The 19,849-nt window shown below is 35.4% G+C and overlaps 4 protein-coding genes across 4 annotated transcripts; 1 reads left to right on the top strand and 3 right to left on the bottom strand.

The window, feature by feature from the left end:
* Positions 1 to 3,105: 3,105 nt before the first annotated feature.
* Positions 3,106 to 6,028, bottom strand: LOC142550314 (protein LAZY 1-like). Its single transcript, XM_075659539.1, has 4 exons — positions 5,016 to 6,028; positions 4,007 to 4,684; positions 3,323 to 3,416; positions 3,106 to 3,275 (listed from the first exon to the last, which is right to left on the bottom strand). Exons 1-4 carry the CDS (start codon positions 5,274 to 5,276, stop codon positions 3,142 to 3,144), a joined length of 1,167 nt encoding a protein of 388 aa, XP_075515654.1. The 5' UTR covers positions 5,277 to 6,028; the 3' UTR covers positions 3,106 to 3,141.
* Positions 6,029 to 7,343: 1,315 nt separating this feature from the next.
* LOC142549901 (large ribosomal subunit protein eL8y) lies at positions 7,344 to 9,206 on the bottom strand. Its single transcript, XM_075659125.1, has 5 exons — positions 8,928 to 9,206; positions 8,147 to 8,316; positions 7,926 to 8,054; positions 7,743 to 7,835; positions 7,344 to 7,604 (listed from the first exon to the last, which is right to left on the bottom strand). Exons 1-5 carry the CDS (start codon positions 8,998 to 9,000, stop codon positions 7,473 to 7,475), a joined length of 597 nt encoding a protein of 198 aa, XP_075515240.1. The 5' UTR covers positions 9,001 to 9,206; the 3' UTR covers positions 7,344 to 7,472.
* On the bottom strand, positions 7,344 to 18,749 carry LOC142549903 (large ribosomal subunit protein eL8y-like). The gene is made up of 6 exons (XM_075659127.1): positions 18,411 to 18,749; positions 17,843 to 18,012; positions 17,622 to 17,750; positions 17,437 to 17,558; positions 17,262 to 17,300; positions 7,344 to 7,565 (listed from the first exon to the last, which is right to left on the bottom strand). Exons 1-4 carry the CDS (start codon positions 18,481 to 18,483, stop codon positions 17,493 to 17,495), a joined length of 438 nt encoding a protein of 145 aa, XP_075515242.1. The 5' UTR covers positions 18,484 to 18,749; the 3' UTR covers positions 7,344 to 7,565; positions 17,262 to 17,300; positions 17,437 to 17,492.
* LOC142549897 (putative metal-nicotianamine transporter YSL6) lies at positions 11,673 to 15,847 on the top strand. Its single transcript, XM_075659119.1, has 7 exons — positions 11,673 to 12,195; positions 12,497 to 12,669; positions 12,953 to 13,050; positions 13,648 to 13,785; positions 13,941 to 14,130; positions 14,539 to 14,662; positions 14,817 to 15,847. The coding sequence occupies exons 1-7, from the start codon at positions 11,847 to 11,849 to the stop codon at positions 15,749 to 15,751; spliced, it is 2,007 nt and encodes a 668-aa protein (XP_075515234.1). The 5' UTR covers positions 11,673 to 11,846; the 3' UTR covers positions 15,752 to 15,847.
* Positions 18,750 to 19,849: the final 1,100 nt, after the last annotated feature.

Below are 19,849 nucleotides of genomic sequence, written 5' to 3' on the forward strand. Positions count from 1 at the left end.
GTGTCAATTGTTATAGACTAATTGATCCTTTGTTTTTTCCATCATGTATCTACTGCTTATAATGTATTTTGAAGGTGGAATTCTGAATGTTTGGAGTTAGTTACTTTTTTCTCAAAAATTTGGTGTATAGTTGCTGATTAGTGGAATTATCATGCAACCCCGCTTCTTATGTTAGTCATGGTGAATCAATGGTGGTTTGATGATAGACACATACTCCAATCAGAATGATTGATGCTAACAAATAACAATGATTGTTGTGTATAAAATCTGAGTGATGCAGGTTGTGTTTTGGTATTTGCAATTGCATCTTTGTTGTGATTTATAGGCTACTCAGTTAATTGTTGTCCCGTTTAAAAAAACGGACATTATTTATGTTCCGAAACAAGATCCATGTTTCTTTAACTGTTATGCTGACTTCTGAATCATCAAAGGCTTGGTGCCTCTTCCCTGATCAGCCGATGTTAGAACCCTCGAGTCGTTATGTGATAAATTGTCATAATTTACTTTTCTCGTGTTATGATGTCTAAATTATTGTGGATGAATTTGTTTATACTGGATCGTTCAGCTGAGTAAAACAATTAAATACTAAAAGCTCATTTGTCTCTACTTTAATTTATCAAAAAGATTGATCAGATCCTGACTTGTAGTGGTGCGACAGTGCATGCTCGTTTCATTTACCGTACATATTACAAACGTGAATGTTGTAACAGAAGCTTGAACTAAGATGATAAATAGTTGGTGGAAATGGCGAGATTGATCACAGTTTTTACTGTTCTTCCAACTATGAGCTACTGGGGCTACATGACTGAAATAAAAAACTATTGTGTACTTTATTACCTACATGCACCTGGTCAACCTCAATACTTAAATTACATGAAAACATCTTTTCTAACAATTGGCTAATTTGCAGATGAATAATTATTTTTCTGCCTTGGCTAAAAGCTGAGATTTACGCATAATGTTACACGCAAACGTTTTACACATCCAACATAAGGTTCTTTGATTCTTGACATTGTATCTGATTTTTCATTTTTGGCACTCAACCTCACTTGTATGTAATAACCAATAATTAACTACATCATTACCATCCAATACTCCATTACATCGTAGGAAAGTTAACAGAAGAGGAGAGACTCCTGTTGTACCAAAATAAACATTGCCGGTTGGAAAGGATGAGGACTGCTTTTCTTTGCTTCCAATAGTTTTGCCTCTACAGCTCCAAGATCAAGTCTATTTTAAGATTCAGAAAAAGAAAATTTTAAAAGAGTCAGATAAATGTAGTGTTGGATCTGGTTTTCTACGCGCCCAAACGCAGCGGAAGATTTAAAAATTTTATTTTATTTTGAAAAACAAAATAATTTTGCTTTAGGCGCTCGTATGATTTAACAAATATAAACATTCATAGGATGTTAGAAATTGTTATAACTTTGGTGAATAAATCACTGGGCTCCAACTATTCCGGGATCAGCGGAGATGGAATTTTAAGAACAATAAAATCATCACCATGCGGTCAAATCCCTCGGAAGGAAAATTGCATCCCATGCAATAAGAATAAAATATTCTTATTATTTCTTTAATCCATCATTTACTTAATTAATGTATTTAATTAAGTCAACTATAGATTAATTTCCCAAAAAAAAAACCGAATGAATGCTTTCCTTTTATTTTATTCAATCATTTCCATCGAATCATGCTTGCATAATAATAATAAATTATTATTATTATTTTTCTAATCTTTTCTTTACTTAATTAATCTAATTAATTAAGTTAATAAAAGATTCTAAAATGCATGCGAACTATAGCCAATCTAGATCTCTTTAAATACATATATTTACGAGAACATCATTGTCTAAATGAGACATATGCACTCCCTTTGACTGTCTTCAACAGTCATGCTCTCAAAATTTCTATAAGCTTTTATAAACTTTACTTATAAGCTTATCGATTGATCATATCAAACTTATTTCTTATAAATTCAACTCATTGAATTTATTATCTCAACGGGAACAAAAAATAATCCAGTACTTGTGTGACCCTCAATGGTTCAGGGATACAGCTAGCCGTGGGTTCACAACTCTTTGTGATTCAAGACATAATCCTTTATTCGGGCTTACCCTAGTTAGCCCCATTCTTTTCATCAACACTTTGATCAAGAATGTCAGAACTCATTTCTGATTGCACCCATCGGATCATGGTAAGAGCGTCTAGTAGCATCGCCCCATGATCCCCTAGGTATCACTGATAGTGCCTGCAAGAATCAGTCGATTATGATCAACGTACAGTACGGTCCCTTCATCTCATGTATCCCGATCGAATCTGCAACCATTGGTTCATCGAGGGTTGCATATTGATTCGATAACTATGTGATAACTATAAATCGTGGCACCACATGTACTGTTGGAGAACTCCTTCTCTGACATACATTTCATACTCTGGCCAGAGATTTCATGCACTATTATTTCATCAGATCACATAGGATATCCACATCTGTAGGTGAGCGGTGAATCCCCGACTACAATGCACTGGCTCCTACATGTGTCGCAACTGTACCCAATCTCGTCACCTGATGACTCTCCTGGAGCCGGTAAACGAGTCAAAGTCCAGACCTAGCATATAGAGCCTCAGTGTTGTCCCGGGTCGTAAGGACTAATGGTGTACAATCATAACCATGGACTTATCCTCTCGATGAATGATAATCACTTGGAAAGTCCGAGGGAGGGTTGTTCGGTATAATCATCATATGACTACCCATCTGCATGTTTGGACATCTCTATGCCCTTACCAAGAAACGCAGTACACAACATCACAGATGCTAGTCTCGAGCTCAAGCGACCTTTATCCATGTTTTAGGCGGCTGAATCGACTAGGAACGAATTTAGATCATACAGTATTTACAAACGAGTTTCAACATCGAATTACGATTCATTTGTATTAAAGTATAATCAAGGTCTTTATCTATGTTTGATAACATGGGTATACAGATAAAGAAATAACAAATCATGAAATAATGAATTATATATTAAAATAAAGATTGTTTATTACGCTTGAGTCAATAAAATCCCTAGCCAACAGTTGGCTTGCAGGGCATCTACTCTAACATGTAGTTATACGATCCTACAAGCCTAGAAGAGATGGCAATTTCTATATTTCAAATTTCATCTTACAATTCGAATCTGTTTTAATCCAATGCCCGTGCCATCCATGCTCGGTTGGAGCACCTTTGCGGATGCTATCAGAAGATAATTTCTTCGTGCTCATTTTGTTGTTTTTGGTAGCTGATTTAGCAAACCTCTATTTTCCTTTTCCGTTCCAATCCGATCACCATCCTCATTGTTTTTCTTTCCTTTTTGCAGCTTAATGAACTTTTTTCCGTTCATCTCTTCAGGGTAAATTTTCTTGTGAAACATTTTCATGACCTACATCCAGCACCACAAGAAAGTGAGACATACACTACTGTAGCTATTAAACATTCTTTTCATAATCTCGAGCCTCTAGAGTTTTATTAACTACCAATTTCATAAAATATTTCTTAAATAATTTAAGCTAAAGTTATGAATCATAAATGTCTTTTTTTCTCTCTCTTTCTGGGTGGGTGCATTTAAAAGTCAAATAACAAACTCAAAGTGGCTTAGCTAAAAAAAGTATCAGACAATCTGTTAATAGCCTTGTTGATGTTTAAAGTCAGTATGTCGTCTTAATAGTAATATACTGCTAGGTCCAGCTTCTTGTTCTAAATGGAGAACATTGAGTTGACATGTAATCCTTTTCATTTTTTCCATATAAAAAATTATTACACTAAAAAAATAAACATTGGTTGAAATCTGTTTTTACATGAAATATGAAAACCCTGTAAGACTATGAAACTCAATAAAATGTAGTTTTAATTAGTTTTTAATGTGCTGTTATAGTTAATCCATAGAACTTTGCGACTGATCCAACATTTGCAGGAGCACAAAGATGAAAGGCTCTGTTACATAGATGTCAGATCTGGTAAGAGTGGACGGACCTTAGAGAGTTTCTTCTTAATTTCCAGGGGTACTTCATCATCATTCTTAGAAGCATCTAGACAGCTACGTACTGAGGAGTGAAACTTCTTCACAACTTTCTTGATGATACGAGCTACCTTTCCTTTATTCGTTAGCAGTTCTGCTTCTTCACATTTCATTATAGGATCATTGACATCGTCATGCCTTGTAAAGAGTTCTCCAAGGGAAATCTTTTCTTTCTGTGTCTTCGTTTCAGTCTCAGCCTGCTCAATTGAAGTGGCAAAGAGGTACTTCTGGAGAGGGCATGCCACCACTTCCATGCCTCCTTCTATGGGCTTGTTACTGTGGATTATCATTCTTTCTTGACCATTCCTCTCAGATGTGTCATTTGTCTTTCCTTTCTCTTCAGCTTCTAGGAACTTTTCTATCTCATAATTTATTAGTTTGAGGTCATTTGCTGTTACATCTGTCCGTGTCTGTTGGTCGGTAAGCTTTTCAAATGGTGCAGGAAGAGTTGGTGTCGGGGGTCCAGCATCGAGTGGTTCTATACCAAAAGTTCCGATTGCTAGAAAATCAAAAGGTTCAAACAGTTCTTCATTGGAGAGCATTTCCTCCACATTGGCTTCATATCTTTTTAAAGATTTTTGAGATTTGATGTTTGCTTGTGATAATGTTTTGATAGACTTTTTGTAGTACTTCTACTCATCTAATGATGTCTTCACTAGAAACAACTGGACAGGTTTCCTGAAATTAGAAAATAAATGAGATTCTTGATTTATTGTTAGTCTGGTGACAGTTAGTTTCATCCACTTTTTCTTACACTGATATTTATATTGTAGGAAACCTACCATCTCGGTATTTATCCTAAAACATAAAAGTTTTGCAAGGATAACATTTTCTACAACATTGTGGATACGTTACTAGGGTTTATTGCTGACCAACTTTTTCCTGTATTATGTATAGCAATTTTTTGTCCGGTCAAAATAAGAAAGGTTGATCATTTCAAAAAATAAAAAGAAAGGTTGATTACCTCATATATGAACTGTGATGATACAAGTTTTCGTTCAACTTATTTAAAGCAATGAATTGAGAAGAGAGAATGTAGGAAAAAGTAAAGTTCCAACTGTTATGAATTTGACAAAGTTGGAACAAGTTTTCTTTAAGGAAGTTACCAATGATGGAATACTTCACTGGCTCTGTGTTGTTTTGCATCATCTTACGGTGCATCAAACCTAGAAACTGCACCAAAAAATAAAAGTTAAAGAGATATAACTTCATATAGCTTGGCATTCCCAAATGCTGAAGTGGTTGGACTGACCTTCATATTGAACCTTAGAGTGGGCAGATCAGAAATGCTTATCCCGGAAAATATGGTTGAATCTAAAAAGAGATGTAGGTAGATATGGAAAGTAGGATTGATTTTAAAGAGGGAGAACTTATAGACTTGTTAATGGGGGGCAGATAAGAGTACATTTTCATCATTTTGTACACAAATGGAAAACTTAATGTAGAAAAATCTAAGATGAAGTTGAGCATAGAAGAACATTGAGAACCTCGATCAACATTCGCATTTTTTTTGTGTGTTAGGACCACTTATAGTGCTCACTTCTTCTTAATGAAAATTTTATGTAAATTTGTCTCTATGAGTTTATAGAGCAATAAATTCTAATATACACTTTTCTTGTTTTCCTTTGTTCTTTAAAATTGGACAAATTTTTTGGCATAAAATGATTTTTAATAGACCGCTCTGAGCTTTTCCCCTCCATAGTCTGGATAACCCAAACCCAAATTAATTTTCGTGTTGCCCAATATACAGCATACGAGAAGTTCATTCTCTATGTAAACACTACACTTTTGCTAATCTGTGCTATATTTTTGTCATTACAATCTGATCCAACCATTCAAGGATGATGTGTGTTTCATAAGTGGCTTGAATTCTGAAATATGTGCTGCTAACAACAAAGTTGAAACTTGAAATTTGACACTATTTGAAGAAGTGTTTATATCATAGTCCGTGGATTTGCGCCTAATGGAATAACTTTTCTATATAGAACTTTGGCCATATGGGAGAAAAAATTATTTCCATTACAATCCAGTTCGGATATTGCATGCGGAATAGTGCATTACAAGTTTGTTATGCTATGCTGCACAAGAATGGCAATATGAATTGGATTGCAGCCAAATTTAAGATTGTGGTTGTCTGGTTGAGGATGGCAAGCGAGCACTGCAGAAGTCTTCCTTTGGTCAATGTAAGTGTATGTACGAAGGTAGTGTTCTAGGCTCACATTTACATGCTGGAACCTTCTTTGGGTCATTATTGAGTTATGATTGTAGTTCTTGTCAGATATTTACTGATCTAGATTCTCTCTTTCTGAGTAAGCATTATATTGGGTACCATATTACCTTGTTTTGAACTATTGATCCTCCATTGAAAATACATTATTTAAGTAAGATCAACCAATCTGAGATTGTCGATGACTTAAATTCATACACCCCAAGTGTTTTTCTTTTAGGATTTGATGAAATTTTACCCATTGATGATGACAATTTTTATTATATTGTGAGAGGACCAAATATCCCGAGTAAGAGGAGAATTATTCTTCATGACACATGATGATGAAATATGTTGATGGAATCTGACTTGTGAATTTTTTAAATGTTGGAATTGTTAATTGTCCATGATCAATAATTATTTTGATATAATTATATTTATAAAAAAAATTAATTCTATAACAAGGGAATCAACCCATCACGACCGTCCTTGGAGGCTTTTTGTGCAGTCTTATTCATAAAATTGGGCTTATACTTTATCTTATTTCTATTTTTATGTGGAAAAATACAACTATAAGCCTACATATTCGTGTTGCTAAAGAATACATAATTAGAAATAATATTCGTGTAATATTATCTCGGTGAAACGATATCTGTATTTTTATACAATATACTATAACTTGCATCGTGCATTTAAGATCATGTTGCATCAAATAAAACACTCAATTGTTTCACAATAGCTTACACACAAAAATTATATCGTTAACATGTTTTCAATAATACATTATGTTAACAAATAGGCATTCGATTAAAAAAAAAGTAACTATATATATGAATATCGATCACGCACCTGCCATCAAGAGCCAATAACTAAGAAGAAATAAGTTTTTACCGTCTAATTTTCTTAGTAAATGTGCAAAAAATCAGGGTGAAAATTGAAGCAGCAACGGAATATTAACACATGAGAGACTAAGAAGTCACCCCGTGAATTATATTTTGATGATTCCTACTACCATATATTTTCGAGTCATTCAGAGATCTTCATTCAAGAAAACTTGGATAATGATTCCCTCTTACCAATGTTGAATCAAAAGCAGGCAAAGAAAATCCGATAATCGAAAATAAAACATTGACTTATTAAAATCTGGGAAATAACACAAACAATTAAAGTTCTCATTTGGTTCAACCAAATATATATATGACAATAAACCCCCCTTAGGTCATCCTTTGAGCAGCCTCCTTTGCAAGGAGTTTTTCTTTGGCTTTTGTCTTAGCCTGAGATTTTGAGCCCATAACACCCCCTCCCCACTTCTTCCTAGTCTCATCATACTTGTCATTGAAGTTGGCCTGTGAGAAAAGTTGAGAAAGCACATCATATCAACATTGGGGCGAGGGTGACCCAAAAATTTAACTATAAAAATTTATCACATAGAGCTTGTTCGAAGCTGCAGAAAATTTACAGCATGTTTTTGGTAAATCTCTTACCTTGATAGCTTCCAAAATTTTACTGAACTCCATTTTGTCTTCATTCTTCACGGAGGTCAGACACAAGACAGATGCAGTCTTCTTGTGAACAATCTGCAAAATACCATGCACAAACAAAATTAAGTTGGTATCACAAATATATACAAAGGGTTTATCAAATACCATGAGATAAAAAACACTTACAGTTCCCAACCTAGCTTTCCCCTTTACAATGCAGTATGGAATTTCCATTTTCCTGCATAAAGCAGGGAGCCATACAACCAATTCGATCGGATCCACATCATGAGCAATAACAACCAACTGGGCCTTGTTCTGCAATAGAAGTTTGATGGCACCATCAGTTTCCCGGTGCTAATACTTACTAGACGAAGTATGCACATCGAGAAGCAGAATAACAAACCCACCTGCTCAATCAGATAGGTCACATGGTTCAGTCCATATTTCACGACAATAGGCTTCTTAACTTCAGGAGTTTTTCCTTCAGCTTCAGCCTGAGCTCTTTTTAAAAGGCGTTCTTTTTTCTGAGCTTTATCCTCAGGCCTGTATTTGAGCATCATCTTGAACAGATTTGAAGCTGCAAATCCAAAAAATAATAATTTGAGTATTTGACTGAGAGTATCCCTCAAAATATTTCCTATCAGCAAGCTAGAATGCTTCAGTAATATGTTACCATTATGGATTCCAGTCAATACAGTATTCAGCAGATCAAGGACAGGAATACCTTACATCCCTCCAGTGCAAGTCAATCGAGAATGTAAAACAAGTACATACGAGTCCAACAAAAGGTACCTCAATATTGCAACTTATCACTCAAAACGACACTAACAACAGTACAGCACAAAGTATACCACTCAACTCCTATTAAAACTTGAACAAATTAATGTGTCAATGCATCATGCTCGAATGAAATCTATAACTTGGACTGGAACTAAATGTATAATCATATATCAATCTTAATCATTAAACACAACAGATGAAAACATCTGCAACAAGGTCACCATCACTTCATAGAACAGAGTCACATAAACCAAAAATGGGAATAAAAATCTCACGAGCTCCGACTAGATTCGGATCAATTGAAGATTAACACGAAAAAGAACGAACTTTACATCGCTGCCCCTTTCCGTAACAAACCTAAAAAATATACACTGTTAAAACGAAAAGATTTAGATAAGGGCGACAAACCCAAGTTCTTGTCTAGGGTCTTGGAGAACTGATGAATCGGCGGCGGAACCTTCAACCGCTGCTTCAAAATCATCTTCTTCCGTTGAATCCGCACCACTTGAGGCCATTTCACGTATCTATGAAGATCCTTCTTCGGTGGTAAAGCTCCTCCTATTCCGAATTGCTTAGGACGTTTCTCGAAGAGTGGATTGACCACTTTCTCGGCCTTTTTCTTGGCAGCAGCAGGAAGCTTCGTGCCTTTCTTGGGAGCCTGAAAGAAGAACCCATATTATTCAAAAAGAATTTACGCGTGAGGACGTGAATGAGGCTGAGGGGAGACTCACCATTTCTCAACTGCAGCAACCTCAGGAATGGCTATAAACCCTAATCCTGTTTTTTTTTATGGAGCATTAATGGGCTTCTACTTGGGCCCAATCTTCTTCAACTTTCCTAAAAAACTCTTTTTTAAAAACAAAAAAGTATTATATTTATATTAATGAACAGTTATCTTACCAAAATAAAAAAAAAAAAACTATTTTTAAAAAAAAATTGAAAAATTATATCTATTAATACGAGAGCTTCATATTCTAACCGAATGAAATCACAGGTTAATTTTATGTTTGCCTAAAATAACCTTTATCTTATCAACAATTTCTTTTCTTTCTCTGTGTTTTTGAATTTTTAAATGATTATTATATGACATCTAAGATAAAAAAATATTTTGTGATTTTTTATATTTTAATGTACACAAAAACTTTTATGACATAATTTCACGAGTCAATTTTTTGTGAAACGAATCTCTTATTTGAGTCACCCATAAAAAAGAACTTTTTTATGCAAAAAATATTATTTATTATTTTAATATGGACAGTGTTGACCTCTCACAGATTTATATGGGACAGTGTTGAACCGTCTAACAAAAGACCTACTATGTGTTGTGATTGTTGTTTATGTGACTTTGTGAATCATTTGAGTTGATAAATGCCTTATTGAGTTATATGTTCAGTTTATATGGCATTTAGTATATGGCATACTGTGATGACATACATATTGAACCCTATCGTTCTTGTTGACCAATTACTATTATTCATTGTTATTCGTCAATGATTGTTGTATAACTCGGGATCATGGTGTGACTGATAGGCTTATCTTGAAACACCTGAAATCGTAGTTAAGATTGATCAATGGTGTTGTTAGTGTAGCCCTCGAGGTGAGCACTGAGATTGTGATATCCCGTTCTGGTTGTTTGTGTCATTTTTGTTATATAATGTTACATCTCTATGTATGCCAAGTTAGGGGTGTTGATTAGTACATCTTGGCATATCTCGCAAGTTTGACAGGGCGGTTTAACTGTATGACGATGTAGATCTCCTGTGAGTTGCTCGAACATTATTCTTGTTGATCCGATTTTGATCAACTAACTTCATATACGATTTGTCCCAAATTGAATTTTCTATTCAATCGTCTTGACGACTGGTCATTTGCAATAATGAGTTGGGAGATATCATTGAAATACTGAAACTTTTCAGATTTTCAGTTCGGTTAAATTCGAGTTTCAGTTTTCAACTTGAGTTAACAACTTCACACTTAAGTAAATATGTTAGAAACACAATAATAAGTTTTATTATCATCAAAATCAAGATTTCTTGTATTTCTCAACCCAACCCGATTACTTTTGGGTCAACCAAACCATATTTTTTTTTCGGCTCAGATATCAGATCTAACCTGATCTGAACCGGGCCCAAAAACCTCAAACTCAGACCTTATTTTTTCTAATCGAATCGAGACGGGTTGAGGGATCAAATCTTATTTTGAGACCCCTAATTTATGGTATATAGATGTGTTGTGTAAGCTTTATCTTTTATTATTTTGGGTTAAAATTTTTTTGATTATATTTGTTTTATTTCAATATATGCGTGTTATTAAATTCGAATATATTTTTTATTATTGTCTATAGTTTTTATGTTTTCTAATTCATATTTTAAGCACACATTTTAATTATTTAACTTAATTATTTTAAATTATTCAATTTAAAATAATCAATCTTAAATTTTGTCAAATAAAATATAATTAACATGGAGTTATTACAATGTCGAGAAGATGTTCCCTCATTTCTCCATTTGTTGTCTCAAAAATTATAAAGTAATGAAAAAATTTCTCATTTAGATATTTCTGAAACTCAAATAAAAAATAGAGCATGTGAATAAATAATTGTACCTAAATAAGACAGATAATCAGAAAAAAGAATGGGTAAGAACTTTGATAAGCATGAAAATGTCAGGAAAAGATCGATATTAGAAGAATATAGTGTGACGGTCGACAATTTCAACGCACAACAACTTGAAGGATTTTGGGGGAAAAAAGTAAGGCTTAATAGTATTTGAAACTCTTTTAAATGTTTACTATTTCTCTTGATTAAGACAAAAGAATGTTATAGATAAGTTGAGAACGTTGAATTACTTTAATTTTATTCTCGTGACCCACGTCTCAAAATAAGCATTGAGATAAGACGCGAACATTCTGAATGTTCGTTCTCAGGACGGGTTAGGAGAACAGTTGTAATCATCTCCTCCGGTCAGTAGTATTCAAACAAGGCGTGTTTGTACGAATTATTAAAAATTAAACACATAAAAAATTATCATATGTAAAAAAAGCACGATCAAAGAATTTATCATGTGGAGACATAGATGGAAGAAGGTTGAAATTACTACGTAAAAAGAAATAATAATTATTTAAATTGACAATGGTGGGCCTCCAGTTTCAGATTAAACATTTTTATTCGCTCATTTCACGAGTCGACGGCACCATAGCCGGTGACGTCATTTTGTTAAATTTCAAAATTCAAGAAATAGTTTGGAGACGCGACTGTGATCTCATCCAATCAACAGTCTTGTGTTTATCGTCGTTTGATTTGCTTTGTATTGCAACAGCCCACGATCCATGGAAACAGAGCACGGCGCGGCTGTAGAAATCACGGAACCGCTGCTGTTGCCTGAAGTTGAACATGAAATTGAACGAATCCCAGAATGGAAGGAGCAGATTACAATCAGGGGGCTGGTGGCCAGCGCTATATTAGGTGTTCTTTTCTGCGTGATTACGCATAAGCTCAATCTAACCGTCGGTATCATCCCTTCGCTTAATGTTGCGGCCGGTTTGCTCGGTTTTTTCCTCGTCAAATCGTGGACTGGGCTTCTATCCAGATTTGGATTTGGGGTTCAGCCTTTTACCCGCCAGGAGAACACTGTCATTCAAACGTGCGTAGTTGCTTGCTACGGTCTCGCCTTTAGTGGTAATTATAACTAACACATGTCGTTATTGTTTGTCCAGATATGAACCTTCTATTGTGACTTTATTTTCGCTTTCTGTTTTCCATTTCAGATGTTTAAAGAATTCTTTTGAAACTTAATACGACAATCTACTCAAAGTTTGTTGGTCTGAGTTTGTACAACAATTTTATCCATTTTTTCTCTAATGTAGTCATAGAGCTTTTGTCCCTAATATATAAGGGCGGAATATTTTCTTGTCATTGTTTGTTGCTAGTTTATATCATTGTTTTTTTTTGGGCTACTTTTTTAAATGCTGATTGGCAGGGGGATTTGGGTCATATTTGCTCTCTATGGATGAGAAAACATATAAATTGATCGGTGAAGGTTACCCGGGAAATCGAGCTGAGGATATAAAGGATCCTGGTCTATTGTGGATGATGGGATTTATGTTTGTTGTTAGTTTTCTTGGACTTTTTAGTTTGGCTCCTCTTCGGAAGGTAATTCTGGTATTCCGGGCTCTTATCGCGATTCAATTTTGCATTCATTTTCTATGAACCAATCACATAAGTTCACAGAAGCATCAGTTGCCTTTAACATTTCTGGTTGTGAGTCTTGTGACTGCTATTATGGATCACAACTTAGTCACGATTTTGTTGAGCAAAAGTCTTGACCAGAGTTCGGTGACACGAGTTTTGTAATTGGAACAGACTTCTACTTGTTAATTAAACTTTTTCTACCTGTTTTTTCCCTTAACAGTATCTCATTTTTTCGTAATTTAAGGTTATGGTCTTGGGTTATAAGTTGACCTACCCAAGTGGAACTGCCACAGCAATGTTGATCAATAGCTTCCACACAAGTACTGGAGCTGAGCTTGCCAGGTAAACAATCAACAGATACTAGGTTTCAGTAATCTAATTTCTTTTGGTCAATAATCACTATGTCGGGAAAGCTAATCGACTCCATATAGCTTGGTGCTTCCAACACGGTTTAGTAAATTTTTAGTAGCACCCAGAAAAAGGTTAATTTCTATTAATTAGAGTGTTTGTATCTTTTCGCTGCTTCTCATGATAATCATGGTTCAGGAAGATTATCTATCCTGTTTCACAGTAGCTCGAAGCTTCTTTCCTGAATGTCTGATCCACTTTCCCTTCGAGATATTAATTGGATGCCTTACTTGTTTGCTTTTTCTTTCTTGGTTCTTTATCATGGTAATTTTGTTTCTATCATGAGTTCTGTTTTGTAACTGGAGAACATTATATTGGAAACTTTCAATTCTAACTAATATGTAAAAAAGATGAGAACTTTGTTGTAGGTAGTTTGTGTTGAATTTCTGTACTTGATATTTGCTCTTGCTGATGTATGTGCAATTATCCTGTCCATGCTTTTGTGATTCAGTCACTATCAAGGTGGACTAGATCTCTGATAAAATCTTGAACCCCTTACACCCCCTCCCCCTCCCCCCCCCCGCTCCTCAGGAAGCAGGTTGCTTGCCTTGGGAAATATCTGAGCATAAGCTTCTGCTGGAGCTTCTTTAAATGGTTCTTTAGTGGCATTGGTGACTCATGTGGATTTGACAATTTCCCCAGCCTGGGATTGATGCTGTTCAAGAATACGTAACCTACTAACCTCCTTCCTTCAATTTTATTAGTAGTTTTTTATATCATATTTTATACTTTTGAAAATGTGCTATTTCCAACCCAAATGCACTTATAATATAAATGACTTGATAATGCTCTAGGGACATGGATTCAAAATTCATTTCTTGCAGGTTTTATTTTGACTTTAGTCCTACTTATATTGGATGCGGCCTAATTTGCCCTCATTTAGTCAATTGTTCCGTTCTCCTTGGAGCTATCATATCATGGGGTATTCTTTGGCCGTTCATTTCACAGCACGCAGGTGATTGGTATCCAGCTGGTCTTGAGAGCAATGATTTCAAAGGTCTCTATGGTTATAAGGTACTAAAATATGCACAGTATTTTTCCATAGAAACCCTAAAAGACTAAACTGAGAGAAGAACAAGAATGAAGGATACAAGTCGTTAATTATGTGTTACCCCAGTTGATTTTTGGTGATGTTTATTCACCTTGCTCGGTCTTGGGGTGAAGTGGCCCATGCTTGTATCTAAGCTCATGTATCCACCACTTATTCCATTGATGAACTGATTGCCCAATATAGATAAACTGCTTCAGCTGTAGAAGTTTTATTCAAATGAAGTGCGTGCTCAAATTGTTTTACCAGTGGCTAGTTGTTGTGCTTGTTCCCAGACCAGGACTCCATTCACCTATGTCCTGTGTGCGATATAATTTTTGCTATCCGGAAAAAAGTTTCCTTTGTTATTTGACCGGTTTTACCTGATTAATTAGGTCTTCATAGCAATTGCTGTTATCCTTGGGGATGGGCTTTACAATTTGATTAAAATAGTATCAGTGACTATCAAGGAGATAAGCACCAAACAAGAAAATCTTCCAATTGTCAAGGAATCCATTGGTGAGATTTATATCTTCAAGTTTTATAAATATCTAATTTAATTTATACGTGAGCTGATGAAACTTCGGAAATTTCACTTTTAAGCATACTATGACCTACAATTTGGCATACATATTAATAAAAAAAATTCCTTCTTGAAATTTTCATTTGATAGATGGCAGCAATTCAAATTTATTAGCAAATCAGAAGAAACAAGATGAAGTTTTCCTCAGAGATAGGATTGATCTCTGGTTTGCCGCTTCTGGATATGTTATCTTGGCAGCTATATCAACTGCCACTATGCCAGTGATCTTTCCACCCCTAAAGTGGTATCTGGTTCTTTGCGCATACATTATTGCTCCAGCTCTCGCTTTTTGCAACTCATATGGTTGTGGGCTAACAGACTGGAGCCTGGCTTCAACTTATGGAAAGATTGGTCTTTTTATAATGGCATCACTCGTAGGAAGCAATGGTGGGGTTATAGCTGGTTTGGCAGCTTGTGGAGTTATGATGTCTATTGTATCCACAGCTGCTGATTTAATGCAGGATTTTAAAACGGGTTACCTGACTCTGTCTTCGGCTAAGTCTATGTTTGTGAGCCAATTACTTGGAACAGCCATGGGGTGTGTAATTGCACCCCTCACATTTTGGATGTATTGGAGTGCCTTTGATATTGGGTCTCCTGATAGCCCATACAAAGCACCATATGCTGTTATTTACAGGGAAATGGCCATATTGGGAGTCCAGGGATTCTCTGAACTTCCCAATCATTGCCTCGCCATTTGCTGTGGCTTCTTCGCTGCTGCATTGGCTATAAATCTTTTGAGAGATGTGACCCCAAAACATATTTCGCGGTATATTCCTATTCCTATGGCGATGGCAATCCCATTTTACATTGGAGCTTACTTTGCTATTGACATGTTCGTTGGAACTGTGATTTTATTTGTGTGGGAGCGAATAAATAAGAAGGATGCGGAGGATTACGCTGGTGCTGTTGCTTCAGGTTTGATATGCGGCGACGGGATATGGACTATACCATCTGCAATTCTTTCTATTTTAAGGATAAATCCACCCATCTGCATGTACTTCAGGCCTTCTGGAAGTAGCTAGAAATGTTTTTGTTGGGTTTTCGTTTTTGGTTGCTTTACGATGCCTGCACTTTGTCACATTATACCTTTTGATATCAGCATCCAAGTTTATGTTCTATGGGATAATCACTAATGGTGTGTAAAAATTTCTCTGAAGGCTTCGCTCATTTGAAACAACTGTTAAGGACCCATTTTTCACAGTCCCTTAGAATGACCAATTATAATATTCTATGAATATCTTCACGACTTTAGCATATTTTAATTGGATTATTCATTGAAATTTTCACATATATTGAATTTGGTCGAGGCATGTAGAACCTGAGTTCCCAATCACATACTTTGTCAACCGCAAGTATTATCATCTACCACATATGGATATCTGCACTAGAACACACAAACTTAGGATGGATATCTACACTAGAACACACACACATAAATTTAGGATGTTTTAACACCTTGCAAATATCCAGCTACCTAAACTTCAACGAATGAAACAATGAAGGCTGAAAGAAGATAAACAAAAAAAGTATCTGGTTGCATTTATTTCATTCGACGTCAATCAATCTCGGGATACAACACGTCAATCAGATAGTGGAGCCTACTACAATAAAAAAAAGTATAGCAGGATTCAAGCAAACGGCTAGAAAAGCTAAATGAGAGTTCAACTTGTCAGCCATGCCTCAACATATTTTTGTGATTGCAATATCAGTAAAATATTATTACAAGATCAGTAACGATACCGCTGACTTAGAGATGTAATCGAACCGAACTTTTGAATGTTTGAACTTGACTCATTTATAATCAAACCAAACTCGAACTTTATTTAACGAAAAACTTATTCAAACTTTTATCGTACTTAAACGAACTTAATAAATATAAATTATAAATTTAAATCTTCGTTAAATTCATTAAAAAACAAATTATATATTTTAAAAAAATACAAAATTTTTATTAAAATTTATAAGTTTATTCTAATAAATATATTTAATAGATCTGGCTATATATATATTTTATAAGCAACGTGTAAAATTATAAATTTATTCTAATTAATATATTTATTAGATTTGCCTATATATTATATATTTTATAAGTAACATACAAAATCAATAAATCAAATATCAAAAATATTATTTTTTCATGTAAAAAATGCCTCATTAGTTTACCAACGAACTTCACGAGCTAACAAGCTGAATATTGTAAACTTGAGCTTGGTTAGTTTATCTTAACTAATCTCATTAAACGAACTCAAACGAATCGAGTTTCAAATACCTCATTTACGTCACTACTTTAACTAATGTTATATCAAAAGCACACAGTATAAAAACAAATACTGGAAAAAAAAAATTTATGACCAAAATCTGGGAAAAACGGTGCGCCTAATTAAAAAACTTATTCTTATTCGGCTCTACTGCAAATCCACATATTTCACATTAAGCCATCAGGTCATCCTTTGGGCAGCCTCCTTCGCAAGAAGTTTTTCTTTGGCTTTTGTCTTAGCCTGAGATTTTGAGCCCATGACACCTCCTCCCCACCTTCTTCCTGGTCTCGTCATATTTGTCATTGAATTTGGCCTGTAACAGACACATAGAAAACACATCAGATTTGAACCTTGCAGAAAGGGTGTCCCAGCAATCAAACGATAAATTTGTCGCATATAGCCGTTCATAGCTGAAAAAAAAATACAGTTCTTTATGACAAAACACTTACCTTGATAGCCTCCAAAATCTTGCTGAACTCCATCTTGTCTTCGTTCTTAACAGAGGTCAGGCACAAGACAGATGCGGTCTTCTTATGAACAATATGCACAAAAGTTCCATGGAAGAGCAAACCTAGGTTGGTATGACAATTATTACCTTGGGTTAGACAAATAGCAAGAGACTAAGATCACTTACAGTTCCCAACCTAGCCTTGCCCTTAACAATGCAGTATGGACTTTCCATTTTTCTACACAATGCAGGGAGCCATACGACCAATTCAATTGGATCCACATCATGGGCAATAACAACCAACTGGGCCTTGTTCTGTGATAGAAGTTCGATGGCAACATCAGTTTCCTGGTGCTAATACTTACCAGATGAAGTATGTTAATCGAGAAGCAGAATAACAGACCCACCTGCTCAATCAGATAAGTCACGTGGTTCAGCCCATATTTCACAACAATAGGCTTCTTAACTTCAGGGGTTTTCCCTTCAGCTTCAGCCTGAGCTCTTTTCAGAAGGCGTTCTTTCTTCTGAGCTTCATCCTCGGGCCTGTATTTGAGCATCATCTTGAACAAACTTGCAGCTGCAAATCCGAAGAAAAATAATTTGAGGATTTGACTAAGGCTAATATTTCCTATCAGCAAGCTAGAATGCTTCAGTCATCAGTTACCATGCTGGATTCCACTCAATACAGTGTTACGCAGATCGAGGAGAAGAATACTATACATACCCCAGAACCAATCAATCAATCAACAATATAAAACAAGTAGATACCAAGTCCAACACAAAAGTACCTAAATATTACAACTTATAACTCAAAACAACAAGAGCATAATGTTTACCACTCAACTCCTATTAAAATCTGAACAAATGAGTGTATCAATGCATGCGTGATGCTCGAATGAAACCTAATACACGGGAAATCTAACACATGAACTAGAACTAGATGTAAATTAAATACAACAGAAAAGGGAAACAAACCCAAGTTCATATCCAGGGTCTTGGAGAACTGATGAATGGGCGGCGGAACCTTCAATCGCTGCTTCAAAATCATCTTCTCGCGCTGAATTCGCACCACTTGAGGCCATTTGACATACCTATGGAGATCCTTCTTGGGTGGCAAAGCCCCTCCTATTCCAAATAGCTTAGGACGCTTCTCGAAGAGTGGATTGACCACTTTATCCGGCTTCTTCTTGGCAGCAGCGAGAAGCTTGGCGCCTTTCTTGGGAGCCAGAGAAAGAAACTGAAAGAATTAACAAACACATGAGTAGGAGAGAATAGAGAGGTGAGGCTAGCTCACCATTTGTCGACCGACGGCGGAGTGGAAACCCTGGACACACACATGCTATATCTATGTCTCATCTTTATCTTTCCTTATCACCATCTGATTTCTCATTCCTCTCACATATTTCAAAGAATTCTTCAAACCCTTGCCTAGTCTTTGACCAGCGATTCTGCCGCGTCCGCCACCAGAATTCAAGAGTAAATACATATTCAGAAGCCCTCGACGCCAGCTTTCCCATTGATGCCACTTTTTCTAGGTAAATCATGACTCCGAAAAACCCTTCGGAAATTTGTCGCCCCTCTTCATCGGACAACTTGAAAAACTTTGGGTTTTGGTCGTTCATGGTTCGGCCTAGCTACAAGAAATAAGATTTCACGAAGTTCAGCCACTTTCTGACGAGTCCAGCCACTTTCTGAGCGATTCCAGCCAAGTGTTGTCGTATCTGCCGTTAGTCACCACCTAGCTCAGTTTTCGTTCTGAATTTGAACATTCCGAGCTCGATTTCCAGCTCATATCATGAGGTGATTTGTTCCTTCGAATATTATGAATTTATATATATAATGTAAAGTGTGGGAATTTAAGAAAATTAGCCGCTTGAATATTAATTTAGCGTGAAAAGAATATTTTCGATAAACTAAAATAAAAATGATTGATTTTAAGTATTTTAATCGAATATTGAAATTTTAGAAATTTAAAATTCTAAATAGTTGAAATTGGATTTTTAGTGTATTTAAATGATTGTAGAATTTATAATATGATAATCAGATCATTTAAATTAATATTTAGGTGATATGTCTGAGTTGGAATTTTCAGGATTTTCTTGAAGATTTAAATTGTTAATAAATTAGTTGAGGTACGTAGAGATGATCTATTTTCATGATTTCTGACAGAGGCGTCTGATGACCCTTTGTATGATTTATTTTCTATTTGTTGATTTATGTGATATTATATGCTGACTTGCATATTATCAATGAGTAATTTATGAGCAAAATAAAATAAAATATTTCTTTTGTCCACACACATTTTTGTTTTAGTTAGACACACCAATACCACTGAACATATCATATTGAGCTTGTGTGCTATTGAGATTCAGTTATATTTCGATTGAGATCTGTTTATAATATGATATTGTGTC

The sequence above is a fragment of the Primulina tabacum genome, chromosome 6 (assembly GCF_025594145.1).
Source record: "Primulina tabacum isolate GXHZ01 chromosome 6, ASM2559414v2, whole genome shotgun sequence".
Taxonomy (NCBI): Eukaryota; Viridiplantae; Streptophyta; class Magnoliopsida; order Lamiales; family Gesneriaceae; genus Primulina; species Primulina tabacum.